Genomic DNA, 18,206 nt, shown 5'->3' on the forward strand with positions numbered 1-18,206 from the left:
GGGGGGGGGTTACCTTGACCAGAGGCCAGTGTGAGGGGGGGGGGGGGGGGGGTTTACCTTGACCAGAGACCAGTGTGAGGGGGGGGGGGGTGTTACCTTGACCAGAGGCCAGTGTGAGGGGGGGGGGGGGGGGGTGTTACCTTGTTCAGAGGTTAGTGTGAGGGGGGGGGAGGGGGTGTTACCTTGATCAGAGGCCAGTGTGAGGGGGGGGGGTACCTTGATCAGAGGCCAGTGTGAGGGGGGGGAGGGGGAGGGGTGTTACCTTGATCAGAGGCCAGTGTGAGGGGGGGGGGTACCTTGATCAGAGGCCAGTGTGAGGGGGGGGAGGGGGAGGGGTGTTACCTTGTTCAGAGGTTAGTGTGAGGGGGGGGGGGGGGTACCTCGATGAGGCCAGTGTGAGGGGGGGGGGGTGTTAACTTGATCAGAGGCCAGTGTGAGGGGGGGGGGGTGTTAACTTGATCAGAGGCCAGTGTGAGGGGGGGGGGGGGTACCTTGATCAGAGGCCAGTGTGAGGGGGGGGGTACCTTGATCAGAGGCCAGTGTGAGGGGGGGGGGTGTTACCTTGATCAGAGGCCAGTGTGAGGGGGGGGGGTACCTTGATCAGAGGCCAGTGTGAGGGGGGGGGGGGGGTGGTACCTTGATCAGAGGCCAGTGTGAGGGGGGGGGTAGCTTGATCAGAGGCCAGTGTGAGGGGGGGGGGGTGTTACCTTGATCAGAGGCCAGTGTGAGGGGGGGGGGGTGTTACCTTGATCAGAGGCCAGTGTGAGGGGGGGTGGTACCTTGATCAGAGGCCAGTGTGAGGGGGGGGGGTACCTTGATCAGAGGCCAGTGTGAGGGGGGGGGGTACCTTGATCAGAGGCCAGTGTGAGGGGGTGGGGGGGGGGGGGGGGGGTGTTACCTTGATCAGAGGCCAGTGTGAGGGGGGGGGGGGGTGTTACCTTGATCAGAGGCCAGTGTGAGGGGGGGTGGAGGAGCTTGACCACCACAGGAAGCCCGTAGTGCAGGCGCACAGCGTTCTGAGCCATCTCGGCGTCCTGGTGGCGGGAGGTCAGGTGACGCAGGGCGCAGATGGCCGGTTCCGTGATGTCCTCCCGGTCCCCCGCGCGCAGGACCGTACGCACCAACGCCTCAATACCACCAACCTGAACACATGGAGAGAGAGAGAGGGAGAGAGAGAGAGAGGGGGGAGGGAGAGAGAGAGAGAGAGAGAGGGGGGAGGGAGAGAGAGAGAGAGAGAGAGGGAGGGGGGAGAGAGAGAGAGAGAGAGAGAGAGAGAGAGGGGGGAGGGAGAGAGAGAGAGAGGGGGGAGGGATAGGGAGAGAGAGAGCAATGGAAATCATACTAGACAGGGTGGAGGACAGGATTATAGAGGTAATAATAATAATAGATTTTATTTATATAGCACACTTTAAACTCAGTGAGCTCTCAAGGTGATTCACAACAGAAGGAAAACACAATTTAAAATAGAATAAAAAGGTTTAAAACAAGAAAAACATTCAAATGAATAAAAATAAAAAGATACGAATAAAAAGGTTTAAAACATAAAACATTTTCAAATGAATAAAATAAAATAAACAAAACATAGGCGCAGATTAAAAAACAGGCCCTATTGGAAGGCAGAGCAAAACAAGTGGGTTTTAAGGCTGGCCTTGAAAGTAGCAATGGAGGTGTAGTAAACCGACGTATTCCCATTTCACAGAGGTACAGATGGGTGTAAATTAATGTGTAGATAATTATAGATGGAGGTATAGCTACATGTACAGAAAGAGGTGTAAATTAATCAAGATACAGGTCCTATGGTTGGTCGCTGAACACCAGTTAGTGTCTCTTGATAGGAGTGGGAATCACCAGAGGCCTCACGATATCATCACGATACTTAAGTCACGATGCGATAGTATTGCGATATGCTGAGTATTGAGATATTAATATTGCGATATATTACCTTTTTTTCAACTGCAAAGTAAAACTTTGTCAACATGTTTTATCTAATAAAATAAAGTTTTCAGTCTGTTCATCTCACTTCAATCATTTTTATCGCAGCAAATGGTATTTTCTCAAGCAGACAGATGTCAACACTGTAATCTGTGTTGCATGTACCTGACAAACTGAACTGTTTGTATTACAGTCATATTCCAACGTAACTGAATGCACACGTGTGCGGACTACTGTACTATTACAGGTATTGAAATGAATAATGCAACTTGCTTATACCAAAAAATATATATAAATGTGCATAATAAAATATAGATACTTGGCGTCCTTGTATCGATACAGTATCGCTAGTGATGCACGATATATCGGCCGATATGGCAGTTTTTTTTACACATCGGTATCGGTCCGATATTAATTAAAAAAAATAAAAATCTTTTTACATGTTTTGGCCTTAAATAGTTTCAAAATATCAGTCATTTCTGAAAATAAGTTACAAAAGTAAAAAAATTACGAGTTTTGGAAAATAGCTCTTTATTTGATTATCATAAAAAAGTGTTTTCTATACAGAGATATCGACATCGGTAAATATCGGTATCGGCCAGAACAGCAATATTAATATCGGTTATCGGTATCGGCCACAATTGTCACATCGGTAGTATCGCGATACTATACTGTATCAATATTTTCCCACACCACTAGTCTCTGAACACCAGACAGTTAGTGTCTCTGAACACCAGACAGCAGATTACCAGCTTTATTTTAAATGACTCTCAGCCGTTGCAGTGAATTCCAGCTCCTCCCTCCTGGACGCAGGTTCAATACCGAGGTGTAGAACAAAGAGGTGTAAAAATAGCTCTGTTCCAGCGGCCGTCACTCAGACGAGACGTAGCAACACCGACGCTATAGAAGCCATGTTCATTTATTCCGATGCTATAGAAGCCACGTTCATTTATTATTGTTGTATTGTTTTTGTTTTTGCTGACATTTTGGCCAGGTCTTGCTCGAAAAAGAGATCTTTGATCTCAAGTGACTACCTGGTAAAATAAAAATAAAATTATGATTCTATAGAAGCCATGTTTATTTATTCTGATGCTATAGAAGCCATGTTTATTTATTCTTACCTGCATTTTACTTTTAGTCTAGTGGTCATTTAATTTTGTGGGTTTTATAGTTATATTTCCCCTTTTTATTGAAGCCTTGGCTTGAGCACTTTTATCATATTTATTGCCTGTGTAGTTTATATCATCATATTTATATCATCATGTTTATTGCCTGTGTAGTTTATATCATATTTATTGCCTGTGTAGTTTATATCATCATGTTTGTCCATTGCTTGTAGTTTGTAAAATGTGCGTCAAGATGGATGCCTTGCCTACAACGGCAAACTAAATCCAACTACGGGTACAAATAAAGCAACCTGAAAATAAAAGAGGTGTAGATGGATGTACTGAGATATAGAGGTGTAGATGGATGTACTGAGATATAGAGATGTAGATGGATGTACTGAGATAGAGAGGTGTATATAGATGTACTGAGATAGAGAGGTGTAGATGGATGTACTGAGATATAGAGGTGTAGATGGATGTACTGAGATATAGGTGTAGATGGATGTACTGAGATAGAGAGAGGTGTATATAGATGTACTGAGATATAGAGGTGTAGATGGATGTACTGAGATAGAGGTGTAGATGGATGTACTGAGATATAGCTGTAGATAGATGTACAGAGAGACAGAGGTACAGAGCTGTAGATGGAGGTGCAGATGGCTAGCTACCTGGCAGACCATCATCTTGTTCTTATAGTTGTTACAGGTCAAGTTCGACAGGATACCAGCAGCACATGTGACCACGTTGATGTCGTCGCTGCCTAGCAACTGGACCAGCGTTCCTAGGAGACCCTCCATTGCCTCCTAGAGACCGAAGGACAAGGAACCACATCACACTCACTGTTAGCCAAATACAAACACAGTTTAGGGCTGCATGATTTTGGGAAATAATCTAATTGTGATTTTTCTGACAGATATTGCGATTGCAATTACATTTGCGATTATAATAAAAAAAAAAAAAAACATTTAAGCAGCCCTACAGAGGTATATTGTAAAATGCGGCTTGCATCTGGCCTACAGGGTCTGTTCGGGACACCAAGCCTGAAAATGTTTCTTTTTACCTGGGAATCGATACTGGTACCCAACGGTACCTTTCTGTACTTTACTCTCCCTCTCTGAAGTCTAAACTTCACAACACACAAATCTAAAACCCATTACCTCCCTCTCCCAAACCGTTCCTACTACAATAACTTGCAAAGGAGATCTTGTATCTCAATGGGACTTCCTGGTTTAAAAAAAAACATTTTTAAATTTTATTACTTTTTTGCGATTTGCTAGTTGCATCATTTCAAATCACGATAATATAATTTTTTTTTTTATATACCACGGCTCGTTTCGACCGATTAGTCGACTAATAGGGGTAAGCCCTAATATACATGTGTTGTTATCCTCAGATCACAGAGGTGCGTTTACACAACAGCCACTCTGAGCTCCAGTTTGTCTTCACATCACCATGGAGGAGATACTGGGAGCGCAAGGATGAGATCATCACCGGACAAAGAGACACTAATACAGTTAACTGCTTGCAAGCTAAACCACCAATGGTGTTAACTCTATTCAACAGGACAGATGGCAATAGTAATGTTGACAAGCACACGTTGCCTTACATGGATCTTCTGGTCTTCCCTCTAACCACAAGGTCACCATGCTACCATTCCATCCAAAATTATTGGCTGGTAATAAACATTTGTTTCTAGAGCAACATTTGTCTAAGGTTGGTTTAGGGGCACTGGGTCAGGGCCTTACTGGGGCACTCATGGCTTGCTCACCTGTTTGGTGGCAGCATCGGATAGATTCCTGAGAGTCCAGAGACAGTTCTGGACCAATCTTTGGCTGGGGTCCGTCAGGTGGAGACCCAGGGCCTGCATACCTCCTAGAACACGGCACATTAGTTTGGTCCGTTTGTTATCATGGTAACTGTATACACAAGTCTTTTGACAAATACAAAGATTCACTCAAAATGTAGTCTCGTCATTATTAATCCATTAAAAAGCTTTGAAAAGGTACATTTAGACGACACCAAACTGCAGATCTTACATATGGATGTGGGCCTGTGCTCCCTAAGAGTATTTAAATGAGATGGAGCTGAGAGAGGAACATACCAGCCTCCACGATGGCAGGTTTGTTGCTGGAGCAGACAGACAGCACCTTGAGCACTCTGCTGGTGGTCCACAGCAGCTTCTCGTAGGTGTAGGTCCTCATGATGTTCACCAGGGCCTGGGGGCCTCCACTGGCCAGGATGATCAGCTACAGAGAGAACATTCACCATTACTTTAGAGTCAGGGGCCTCCACTGGCCAGGATGATCAGCTACAGAGAGAACATTCACCATTACTTTAGAGTCAGGGACCTCCACTGGCCAGGATGATCAGCTACAGAGAGAACAGTCACCATTACTTTAGAGTCAGGGGCCTCCACTGGACAGGATGATCAGCTACAGAGAGAACAGTCACCATTACTTTAGAGTCAGGGGCCTCCACTGGCCAGGATGATCAGGAGAGAGAACATTCACAATTACTTTAGAGTCAGGGACCTCCACTGGCCAGGATGATCAGGAGAGAGAACATTCACCATTACTTTAGAGTCAGGGACCTCCACTGGCCAGGATGATCAGCTACAGAGAGAACATTCACCATTACTTTAGAGTCAGGGACCTCCACTGGCCAGGATGATCAGGAGAGAGAACAGTCACCATTACTTTAGAGTCAGGGGCCTCCACTGGCCAGGATGATCAGGAGAGAGAACAGTCACCATTACTTTAGAGTCAGGGACCTCCACTGGCCAGGATGATCAGCTACAGAGAGAACAGTCACCATTACTTTAGAGTCAGGGGCCTCCACTGGCCAGGATGATCAGGAGAGAGAACAGTCACCATTACTTTAGAGTCAGGGACCTCCACTGGCCAGGATGATCAGCTACAGAGAGAACAGTCACCATTACTTTAGAGTCAGGGACCTCCACTGGCCAGGATGATCAGCTACAGAGAGAACAGTCACCATTACTTTAGAGTCAGGGGCCTCCACTGGCCAGGGTGATCAGCTACAGAGAGAACATTCAACATTACTTTAGAGTCAGGGGCCTCCACTGGCCAGGATGATCAGCTACAGAGAGAACAGTCACCATTACTTTAGAGTCAGGGGCCTCCACTGGCCAGGATGATCAGCTACAGAGAGAACAGTCACCATTACTTTAGAGTCAGGGGCCTCCACTGGCCAGGATGATCAGCTACAGGATGATCATGGAACTCCCCTTCTTCACCATATTGTCCAGAAAGGGTACATTTATCGGGGACACCATGAGACAACTTATAAAACGGTATGAAAAAGTTTAAAGTCTTGGTGGCAGATTAAAAAAAAAATAAAGCTATCGACAGTGAAATGGGAATACATTAGTTTACAAATGTTTTATTTATTCATTTGGCAGTTATTTGATAAACTGGGTTAAAGTTCTACACCTGCTTCGTGAAAAACCTCGCGATAAATACCCACAGTTTATCATTTTAATATAGGAGTCAGGCCCCCTAACACCATATTTATTCGTATGTGTAATATCATTAGATTTCACTATATGCCGATGACATAATTTTCTGGCATTAACCCTTCGATTGTGGCCCAGCGGTTGAGTGCCGGAAACGTAGATCTACGTGTCTGTGTCGTTATTTCTTTTATTCGCTATTTCCATTAATAATTCATCCTGCTATGCTGTAGGACTGTGTGGCACTCTGTCTGAGACCGCAATGGTCCGATACCGCCGACTAACGCCTTGGGGCCGCTATTGCACTCCATTTGAAACGATGTGGTTTGTTTTCTCGGCCGAGCTACGGCGTGGGAGCGGGTTCTAAACACTCCGGCAAAACAAGCGCTTATAGGGATGGCATTGACGAGGGTCCCCGCCCGCCCGTTCATGTGCAATGCTGGATAACGTTGAACACAGGATCGCTGTAGATATTTGGAATGGCGATCAGATAATTGGATTATTCTTTTTGCAGTACATCAGAGACTAAGGACTATATGTTATCAATCTTGCATTGATCCGATATTTCCCCCCCCGCGATCGCAGCATGTGTCTGTAATGTACGGTGTAATGTATGCCGTTGGTGGCGCTCGAAGCATAGAAAAACGACCCCCCCCCCCACCCTTTCGTGCATGCATGATGAAACATAATACAGATAATCTAGCGTTGATTTCAGATCGATTCAATAATCAGGCGAGAAATGGCACGATTTATAATGAAATGCAGTAAAGCGGTGTTTGCCGGAGTTTCCTGGGATTACACAGGATCACTCTAAAACTATACTCATATTCACCACGGTATAAAACTGAAATTTATGGATGAAAAAATTCTGTTTTTTGCATGTTGACCAGAAGAAACTCACTGACAATCAACGTTATTAGATCCATAGCTATAATATTTAATATAGGTTTAGCGCTGCAAAAACCGGCATTTATCCCCATTGAACAGAGCGCTGGCACTCACGGCCCACAGCGCCCCCCCGGCTGAACGGCACTTGATGTGTTAAGAATGAAGATTTTTATAATAGAAGATGGATGTTACACTGTAATATTTAAAGGAACCAAAATTGGGATTGATAACAGCCAAGTGGAAAGTATAGACACTCCCTCCTTCCCCTAAACACACCTTGCTCTCCTGGTTGCCGTAGGCCAGGATCTGCAGACAGTCGGTCGTGATTGCCAGGAACTTCACGTTAGTCTTGTTGAGCAGAGCTACCATTTTCTGCAGACCTCCGGCCAGACGGACGGCCATCTTGGCGCCTTCCTGGTGGAGCAGCAGGTTGTGGAGGGTGGTGATGGCATAGAACAGCACACTGTCCACTGGCGAACTGGAAAACAGTTAGAACCACATGTAATCAGATGCACACAGGGGGCTCCATTTTAAAGCCAGAACAAAGATAGAGGCATCATTGGGTACCAGCCTAGCTTATCGGCAAATGGAAAGAAAATTGCACTCTTAAGCATGTCATTTAATGATCTACATGGTCCTTTTTACAATGGTGAAGTTAGTTTGATGTTGGATCTTTTATTTTGGCTTTCTAAACAAGTAACATCTTCCACATGTGCTTAAATGTAAGTATTGTAAACAGAACCCTATATGTTTTTAATGTGAAGCACCGATTCATTCATTCATTCAGTCATTCACTCACTCAGCCGCTCTGCCCACTAGTGGCAGCTCACAGAAATGGCACTTCGTGTAAAAACAATAAAATGTATGTGAGAATGCGCTGCATCTATGACTAGGGATGGGTATAGTTAGGGTTTTATCGATACTACTACTCTTATCGATACTGCTTAACGGTTCGGTACTTTATCGATACTCTTATCGGTTGTTTTTTATTTAGCAAAAAAAACGTATTAAGAACAGAATCGACATTACTTTATTATTCTTTTATATATATTACTGCACATGGCTACTTTTTTATCAATTAATACAAGCAGTCAGATAAATTAACTATTTTGGGACTTTCTATTTTATTTAGAAAGTTCTTAAATCAGAATGTCCCACCCAATACCCAGCTGTTAAACGCTTCAATACTCCATGTTATTAGTAGAGGCTGTGACACTCTTGTCATCCTTCCTCTAGCTGCTAGGGTGAAGGGACTTTGGGCTTGGCTGGGACCGGTGGTGGTACAGGGAGGAGGGGTGGGCTGGGACATGGTGGCTGCAGCCTCAGCCTGAAGATTTCATCTTTCTAATATATTTGTAGCTAAACAATTAGCTAAGCAATTATATTTTATTTATTAGCCTATTCATAATCATTCGTTATTAGCCTAGCTAACTCCGTATCTTGGCTTACCTGCAGTGGACGTGGATGGAGATGGAACACTGCGAGCAAAGCAGTCGAAAACGGCGCATTTCTGCAGACTAATGTTATGTTTTGACAAATTGCTTGTATTGCCACCCTTACTGGCAAATGTTTTATTGCACTTGTGGCAACGTGCGTCGTCGGCATCGACTTTCGTAAAGTGTACCCAGACTTTCGAGCGCTTTGCTCTCTCCGCCATGACGAGCGCAGAGCTCGGTCTGTGTGTGCTGCGCTTCAGCAGCACGGAGCCACTGACTGGCACCTCCCTTAAGTACCCGTGTGTGTATGTGTGAGTAATAATGGCTCGCTCTGGCTCGATTCTCGTGCAGAGACAGAGAGAGGAGAGATAGTTTGCAACGTTTAAATTGCTAAAAAAAAAAAAAAAAACTCTTAGTAATAAATAATTTAGCAGTTAGCTTCTGGTATGCGTGCCATTAGCGTTAGCCACGCTTCTAGGCCTATTTTCTTTTGGAAAGAATGATAATAAAAATAGTATAATTTTTTTTTTTTTATATATATTCGACTAAGAGGTTGGCCAGTCGACCACGGCTCCTTTCGACCGATTAGTCGACTAATAGGGGTAAGCCCTAATATACATGTGTTGTTATCCTCAGATCACAGAGGTGCGTTTACACAACAGCCACTCTGAGCTCCAGTTTGTCTTCACATCACCATGGAGGAGATACTGGGAGCGCAAGGATGAGATCATCACCGGACAAAGAGACACAAACAAGCTGGGACACACAGATAGACCCCGTGTCCTTGTTATTACAATAGACTAAATGGAGGTAGAAAAGAAAAACATCTGCAGTGTCTCCTAGCTGACCAGAGGAGAGCACTCTTCTTCAGTGTCACCTAGCTGGCCAGAGGAGAGCACTCTTCTTCAGTGTCACCTAGCTGGCCAGAGGAGAGCACTCCTCTTCCTCAGCGTCTCCTAGCTGAGCTCATTTAACCAACACGTCATTTGTATGAATCGTTTTGACCATTAAAGCCGTGTTGATCAGAAGAAGGTTCCACCGCTCACCCCAGCATCTTGACCAGTGCCGGGATGCCGCCGGACTTGAAGATGGCCAGCAGCCCCTCTCTGTGGTGGGACAGGTTGTGCAGCGTGCCGGCCGCGCAGCGCGCTGTCTCCACGTCGTTGGTGTTCTGCATGGTGCGCACGATGGCCGACACCATCTGAGGGGAGCGCATGATGGCGTGACGCGATGCCTCCTTCTTGGAGAGCTGGTGAACCATCACTGCCGCCTTGTTCACCACAACCTGCAGGAGGAATCAAGAGGAATCAAGAGGTTTATTTAAGAACCAGGAGGAGGGAAGAGAGAAGAGAGTTCCATACCTCATGGTTCACCAGCTTGGTGAGCTCCGGTATAGTTACCTGGTCCTCATCGTTCAGCAGCTTGGTGAGCTCCGGTATGGCCCTGGTCGCCAGCTCGGCGTCGTCCTGGTAGTTGATGAGGTTGACCACGGCGTGTTTGAGCATCTGGGACGGCTCCGCCAGCCGCTGCACGTTGGTGGGATGAGCTGCGTCGAACTGGGTGGACGGCATCTGCAGCCCCTCCTCCAGGGTCTCCGGGAACATGGCCGCGCGCACGCGCTGGGCACGCGTCATGGCATACTGACCGTCTATGTCTGGAACAATAACAAACATATTAGTTATGTTATTAATATCAAGATATTACATTGAAGCCACGTTCCCATTCACACAGAACCTAACCTCGTTCCCAGTTTTATCTCTTCCGTGAGATAAAGCCTGGTAAAGAACTACCACCGAAAGTGTGTATGGGGTAGAATTTCCGGTGTATGGACTTCCCCTGGAAGCTGCCTCCGAACGAATCCTCAGAATCCTGCCGGCAAACACGCTAGAACGTCCCGGTCATATAGTAAATTCTTCAGGCAAAGCCGTTGCACTTCACACGTTTCTATAATTGTTTCGTCGAAACCGGAAAGCCTGTACTTCCGTTTACACACTTTAGGAGGCATATCTTTACCAGCCTACACAGAACCTAGTTAGTTCTACACTATAAGTAGTAATACTACATTACCTTGTACTTGTTCCTGTGAGAAGCTCTGGTTGAAGCCTTGCTCCCACTCGTACAGGACCTGGTTGTCCACCTCGTCCTCTTCCGCGGTGCCCTTGCCGCTCAGAGAGGGTGCTGTGGTCGTGGCCCCAGAATGGATGCCCGAGTCCAGGTAGGACTGCTGCTGCCAGTGGCTGACCGCCGCCTTGCGGTCAGGCTCCATGGCCATGTCCAGCTCCATCAGATCAGCTGCAAGAGAGAAGACACCTCAACCAATAGAAACAGACAGTAGGGCAGCATGTGGTAGTCTACACCCTCCCCAGACCGACAGTAGGGCAGCATGTGGTAGTCTATACCCTCCCCAGACCGACAGTAGGGCCTAACAAAAATAATGGTTTGGTTCCGGTTGCCGACCGACCCTGCCAATTTAGGTGCGACCCAATTTATTTTATGAGTTTAAAAAATAAAATATTTAAAAAAAATGTATATATAATATATATTTTTTTCTCGCTAAAGTTTCATAAAAATCTTAGTCAAACCTTTAGTATTATGGATATTAAACATGCTGGCAGAGTACATGCATCCATGTTGTCCTGAACATTTTAATTAAATAAAGAAATTCCCTATCCATAGTCGCCGTGGGAAGAGATTAAATAAATAAATAAAATCAAATAAATTCCCTACCTACTCATGGCCTTAACTGACAACCAACAGGAACCAAACAATATTATTTTTTATGCCCAGGGCTGCTACAAGGCTAACATAGATCATGGCGAGCACGTCACATTTATTGATCTACTCTAGGCGTGATACAACGGTAGTTTGAGACTTGGCTTGCTGTTCTAATGATAAGTGACTGAAAGGCAGCAGACTATTGGAAAACACTTCATGGAGCTACAGGTGAAACACTTCATGGAGCTACAGGTGAAACACTTCATGGAGCTGCAGGTTAAACACTTTATGGAGCTACAGGTGAAACACTTCATGGAGCTACAGGTGAAACACTTCATGGAGCTACAGGTGTGCGTCTCACCCTGAGAAGCCATGTTCCTTTGTCAAACCACGGCCTGCACAGCTTCCGATCTGAAAGAGAAAAACACAAAAACACAAATCAGTCTTAGTGCCGGACCCTCCCTCCCGCTTACCTCAGTCTTCCTCTCATTTTACAGCCTACTTTATTGATCAGATCGGGTTAAAAACACAGCGGTTCAACAGGCTTTAGGAAGCTTGATGGTGACAAAGGGCTGTTATACACAATGGCATGCAAATATCTAGATTCCGATTGGCTGAAACAGTCAAGTTAGACGTTGTTATATCGTATAACACACTCCACGTGACCCCAGATCCCTCCCACAACCGAATAATTTTTTTCTTCTTTTCTGAATGAGTCTGAATGAGTCCGCCATAGATAGACAAATGAAAGTATGCATATCTTCTGAACGAATCCTCCAAAAAAGATACAGTCAACTGGAATATGTTAGTTCGTTACACATATGTTGGATTATGTAATTGGTTTGTCATGACCCATTGTGAAACAAAAGAAAAATCGCAGACTTTTTTTTTGGATCTACTATTGGATCTACTTTCTCTGTGGATGGTTGTGAATAAATCTCCATTATGCTTCAATTACTGTGTTTATTGTATAGCAATAAGGTTGGGTGAATAGGGCCAAATGTATAAATTAAAGCATTAATTCACTTGAAGTTGTGCGTTACTCATTAGATCACGCATAGGGGGGTCTAACGACCACCCCTAGGCGTGATCTAATGAGTATAACACACTCCTGCGTGTGATTTAATGCTTTAATACTTAGTTTGTCCAAGAAGGCGTGTTTCATATAAAGGGTTGAATGAATGCGTTTTTCATATAAAGGGTTGAATGCACAGCCCATCTCAAGGAGAAGCACTAGTTTCTGATCTTCATTGACAAAAGTAATGTGTGGTGTATTTAGAAAAAAGATATACAGTACACCATGTAAAAACACACACCATGTTGTAACAGGCACCAGGTGATACTAAATCCAGAATTAACTCATTGGAAAGAAGAGATTCGGCCCGATCCATAGATGTGAGACTTAGCTATAATAGGTCATTTATAGGCCTGATATACTATATTCATATTTCAAATTGCATGTGTCCGGGTGGCAAAATTCAGTACTGTATCTAGGGCTGGGCGATATGGCCTCTAAATGATATCACGATATTTTTTGGGCCATATCACGATATCTTGACATTTCCTCTAAAGCACTTAAAAATGCTTGATTTAACCCTTTGATGCATACAGTCACACCAATATGATGATTATAATAGTCCCTGCAACATGTTTGCATTAAAGATGCTTTCAAAAATAATTAAAATTTACTAAGACTAGTCTACTGACACACTAATTCAAACAATTAAAATGTTTTACATCCAAGACACACATTATTGTGAGAAAATAAATCACACACAAAGGGATAATGGCTTATAGCAGACTTAATGATTTTAGAATATTTCAGATAATGAAATTAAATGTTTACAGGGGAGGAAATTAGGCCACTTTACTGGCCAAATGCTAGTATTTTTTACGTTTGGCTGGTAAAAAAAATCAGATACCCGCCAGTTGGCTGGTAAGCCAAAAAGTTAGTTTCCTCCCCTGCTGGCGAGTATACAAAAAAATAAAACATTCTGCAATCACTGCACTGGCAAACGGTGCGCGTCTTCTGAGTGTTCGCTTTAGTTGACAGTGCCACGAGAGCACTGCACAAGACCACCCGCGGACATATAATGTTTAATAAACGTTTGCGCAGTACTGGCCAACCCGCGGACATATAATAATAAAAGTCCCGCGGTACTAGGCTAGGAGCAGGAGCACTCGCAAACAGATAACGTTAAACACAGCAGAAGATGGAAAACAGACAGACTGACCAACGGGGAACTGCATCCAACCCTAGTACAACCCTTGAGTATAAGTTACTAAGGACACATTTAAATCACAGAGGTGTAATGTTAGTCTACTGGAACTGTATACAGTGGTTAGCTTCTAGTTAGCGTTTTAGCTATAGCTGCTTGCTAGCTAACGTTAGCCCCGTGTGCTCAAAGCAGCCAGCTAGGTGTATCTGTTATGACTATAATGTTTCCAAAAAAGCACCGGACTACGACGTAAGGTTAGACATTTTATTTCATGCTCAAAAGCCCCTGGCTTGCACATCGCAGTCACGAAAGGGGCTAGCTCAACCAGTGCACTGTGCACAACAGCACACCAACCCAACTGACGTTACCACAACACTTGACGGTACTTCACAGCACTGTCGTAAGACCACCGTGCTGTCTTAAAGGCACAGTGTGCCTAGTGCCTACCCAGATGCATACACAACATTGACGCGGCTTGACATACAAAGAAGTAATTATCACAATTAGCGATTTTTTTTGTCTGGTAAAAAATCTGTTTGGCTGGTAAAAAAAATCAGATACTCGCCAGTTGGCTGGTAAGCCAAAAAGTTAGTTTCCTCCCCTGAATGTTTATATCACCAACTCTCCAGTTAGTATTTAGTGTAACGTTTGGCTACTTTAAATCATTGAACGTAGAGAGAGAGCGTGAGAGAGCCAGCCCCCCCCCCCCCCCCCCCGGGTTTGTTTTAGGTTTGCGTTTGAGCGTCTAAGTTGCCGTAGTTGATGATGTCACACTAGGATGTCAACACATGAACACAGAGTTGGAACCTGGAGGAGCCCGATGCATGAAGCGATATAAAGAAACTAATAGCCAATAAATGTGAAGTTATCTTTGAACCTCCGTTGTCAAGCCTTGTCAATATAACCCCCACCCATTTCCTCACTAATGGACTGGTGAGTATCTACAAAAAAAACCTGTAAATCAGTCTGGTCAATTTTAGCATGGTGTTATTCATAATTTATATTCTCCTTTGGTTCATTACAATTTACTCAAGCATAGTAAAAGACACAATATATCAGACACTGGGAATACATTTCCTGAGGACCATAGATGTCCCTAGATACCAAGAACATGTTATGGTCCTTGTAGAAGTGGAGCAATCTTCCATTTCCGATTTACTGAATATATGGCTAGGGCTTAAAGAGTTTTTAAAAGGGGAACTATCTTATAAATTGCCTTTTCCAGTGTTTAGCACTGTTTTCTAGCAATGTGGGGTTGTACTATGTCGCAAATTCTATTTTTGGCACATTCCTCCAGTTCAGATGAGACAAGGTCCTCCCCCACTGAACCAAGCCATTCTGATTTGACTCGCTGGCCGATGTGAATAGGCACTGATCTGCCACCGCCCGCCCACAATCAACTGATACGTGTATATGAGCAGCAAATGCAAATAATGCGGAAGCAGTTTCCCTGTCACTGACACTTCCCCAAAAGAGAAGAGAGAGGGAGAGACAGACAGATAGAGAGGGGGAGAGAGGCTCTCATACGGTGCGACTCGTCTCAGATCTCTCCTGTCTCCGTCTCTGCATTTACACAGTCGCGAGCCGCTCACGCTCTCGGAGCGATCTCTCCTCTCTCCCCATCTCTTTATCTATCTCCATCTACCCGTCTCTCCCTCCCCCGCTCACTCGTTCCCTCTCTGTATCAGCACTCACGTCAACCCGTTGCAAAATATCATAGCGCACGCTCCCACGCGTATTCCGATCCGTGCAATAATATTCACAGGGGTATATATTGTCATTTGAAACAAGTTACCAATGCATTGTCCCGTGGGATTATGCCCCCCCGCGGCAAAATTAATTAGTCCTCTCTATTAGGGATGCCCCGATCGATCGGCCACCGATCGTTATCGGCCGATAATCAGTATAAATATGCGATCGGTGATAATGCTTTATTTTCGCAGATCGTCAAAACCGATCTCACTCGCTGAGTTCTGTCTCAGACACCGGGTGGTGCGGGGTCTGCTCCTCCCTCCAGCCTCTCCCGCACGCATGTAAACACGGGTCTAGTCTAGTGGGACGGGAGGACGGCGTCTCCCTGAGCTAACGTTAGTTACCGTTACAAAATGACCCAGTCAACTATTCACTTTTAGTTTAATACATGATGAGGCATTGTCTAACCGAACGGTATCTAGCCGGCTAGCTACTGATAGCTCCTGATATCAACAAATGCTCCAGCAATAGTCTAGTAGAGACGTGTATGATAGCTCCGTTAGCTCAAGTTAGTTCACTGTTCAAAACGAAATGTCCCATTGAACTAAATAGTTCACCGAGGCGTTGTATTAACGTTATATATCCGGCTAGCAGTAGCTACAGATAGCTCCTGACAGGGGAGGAAATTAGGCCACTTTACTGGCCAAATGCTGGTATTTTTTACGTTTGGCTGGTAAAAAAAATCAGATACCCGCCAGTTGGCTGGTAAGCCAAAAAGTTAGTTTCCTCCCCTGCTGGCGAGTATACAAAAAAATAAAACATTCTGCAATCACTGCACTGGCAAACGGTGCGCGTCTTCCGAGTGTTCGCTTAGTTGACAGTGCCACGAGAGCACTGCACAAGACCACCCGCGGACATATAATGTTTAATAAACGTTTGCGCAGTACTGGCCAACCCGCGGACATATAATAATAAAAGTCCCGCGGTACTAGGCTAGCCATCAGGAGCACTCGCAAACAGATAACGTTAAACACAGCAGAAGATGGAAAACAGACAGACTGACCAACGGGGAACTGCATCCAACCCTAGTACAACCCTCGAGTATAAGTTACTAAGGACACATTTAAATCACAGAGGTGTAATGTTAGTCTACTGGAACTGTATACAGTGGTTAGCTTCTAGTTAGCGTTTTAGCTATAGCTGCTTGCTAGCTAACGTTAGCCCTGTGTGCTCAAAGCAGCCAGCTAGGTGTATCTGTTATGACTATAATGTTTCCAAAAAAGCACCGGACTACGACGTAAGGTTAGACATTTTATTTCATGCTCAAAAGCCCCTGGCTTGCACATCGCAGTCACGAAAGGGGCTAGCTCAACCAGTGCACTGTGCACAACAGCACACCAACCCAACTGACGTTACCACAACACTTGACGGTACTTCACAGCACTGTCGTAAGACCACCGTGCTGTCTTAAAGGCACAGTGTGCCTACCCAGATGCATACACAACATTGACACGGCTTGACATACAAAGAAGTAATTATCACAATTAGCGATTTTTTTTGTCTGGTAAAAAATCTGTTTGGCTGGTAAAAAAAATCAGATACTCGCCAGTTGGCTGGTAAGCCAAAAACTTAGTTTCCTCCCCTGGCTCCTGATATCAATGTCTTATAACACTGATTCGACGCGTATTCGAGCTGAGGGCTTGCTGAGCACAGTAACGTTATACCAATAGGGTCCAGCTGCAGCGCAGGAGAATCCTGGCGGTAGCTCGAGGCTACTCGAGTATAGGGTCCAGCTGCAGCTCCGGAGAATCCTGGCCGTAGCTGGAGGCTACTAGAGTACACACAGACAGTGGAGCTTGTTGCGTGGTGGCGATGTCTCGCAGATAATACAAGTACAAGTCTAATTATATAATATATATATTTTATAAAAAAATATATATATATATAAAATAATTTTTAATTTTTTTTTAATCAAAAACGATCGGTATCGGATCGGTATCGGCCGATATGACTCACGACGATCGGTGATCGGTGGCAAAAAACGTGATCGGGGCATCCCTACTCTCTATCTCTCCCAATCAGCCAGTGTGCAGTGCAGTGGGTGACTGTCACTCAAAGCGCATTGAGAGTATGGGCGGAGCCCAGCCAAAAACAGCTTGGAATCTTGAAGGGGAGAATGTGCTCTACAGTACTTGATTAGAAATAAAATTACAGGTGTGTTCCATAGACTTACAGGAATTGTGTAAAATGTCCCAAATAGTGAAAGAAATAGTAAGATAGTTCCCCTTTAAGTAGAGCAGCTAGCTTTGGGGGAAGCAGAGGAATGGGAGACAAGAAAGAGGATAGAGGGAGGAGAGGGGAAGGAGAGAGGAAAGATGGAGGGAGGAGAGCAAAGAGATGATGGATGGAGGGAGGAGAGGGAAGGAGAGAGGGAGGAGAGGAAAGGGAGTGAAAGAGGAGAAGAGATGAGGGAGGAGAAACATTCCAGTGGTGCTTTGAAGCTCAAACCACAACCTCACTGAGAAGGGTGAACATTGGGAGGGGCGAGAGAGAGAGAGGGACAGGGACAGAGAGAGAGAAACAGAGAGAGAGAGAGAGAGAGAGAGAGAGGACAGAGAGAGAGAGAGAGAGGGACAGAGAGAGAAACAGAGAGAGAGAGAGGGGGGGACGGAGAGAGAGAGGGACAGGGACAGAGAGAGAGAGGGACAGAGAGAGATACAGAGAGAGAGGGACCGGGACAGAGAGA

At 45.0% G+C, this 18,206-nt stretch overlaps 1 protein-coding gene across 1 annotated transcript in view; it reads right to left on the bottom strand.

Moving 5' to 3' along the window:
- LOC311246751 (catenin beta-1) overlaps positions 1–18,206 on the bottom strand; it is a 60,408-nt gene that overhangs the window by 14,936 nt on the left and 27,266 nt on the right. Inside the window, exons 2-10 of the mRNA XM_084336980.1 lie at positions 11,911–11,960; positions 10,902–11,126; positions 10,235–10,488; positions 9,881–10,119; positions 7,675–7,876; positions 5,140–5,284; positions 4,807–4,910; positions 3,707–3,841; positions 939–1,142 (exon numbers count right to left, since the gene is read on the bottom strand). Of these exons, the coding sequence (XP_084193106.1) occupies positions 939–1,142; positions 3,707–3,841; positions 4,807–4,910; positions 5,140–5,284; positions 7,675–7,876; positions 9,881–10,119; positions 10,235–10,488; positions 10,902–11,126; positions 11,911–11,923 (1,521 nt within the window). The 5' untranslated portion in view covers positions 11,924–11,960. The remainder of the gene's footprint in view (positions 1–938; positions 1,143–3,706; positions 3,842–4,806; positions 4,911–5,139; positions 5,285–7,674; positions 7,877–9,880; positions 10,120–10,234; positions 10,489–10,901; positions 11,127–11,910; positions 11,961–18,206) is intronic.

The sequence above is a fragment of the Notolepis coatsorum genome (assembly GCF_963971535.1).
Source record: "Notolepis coatsorum genome assembly, chromosome: 19".
Classification (NCBI taxonomy): domain Eukaryota; kingdom Metazoa; phylum Chordata; class Actinopteri; order Aulopiformes; family Paralepididae; genus Notolepis; species Notolepis coatsorum.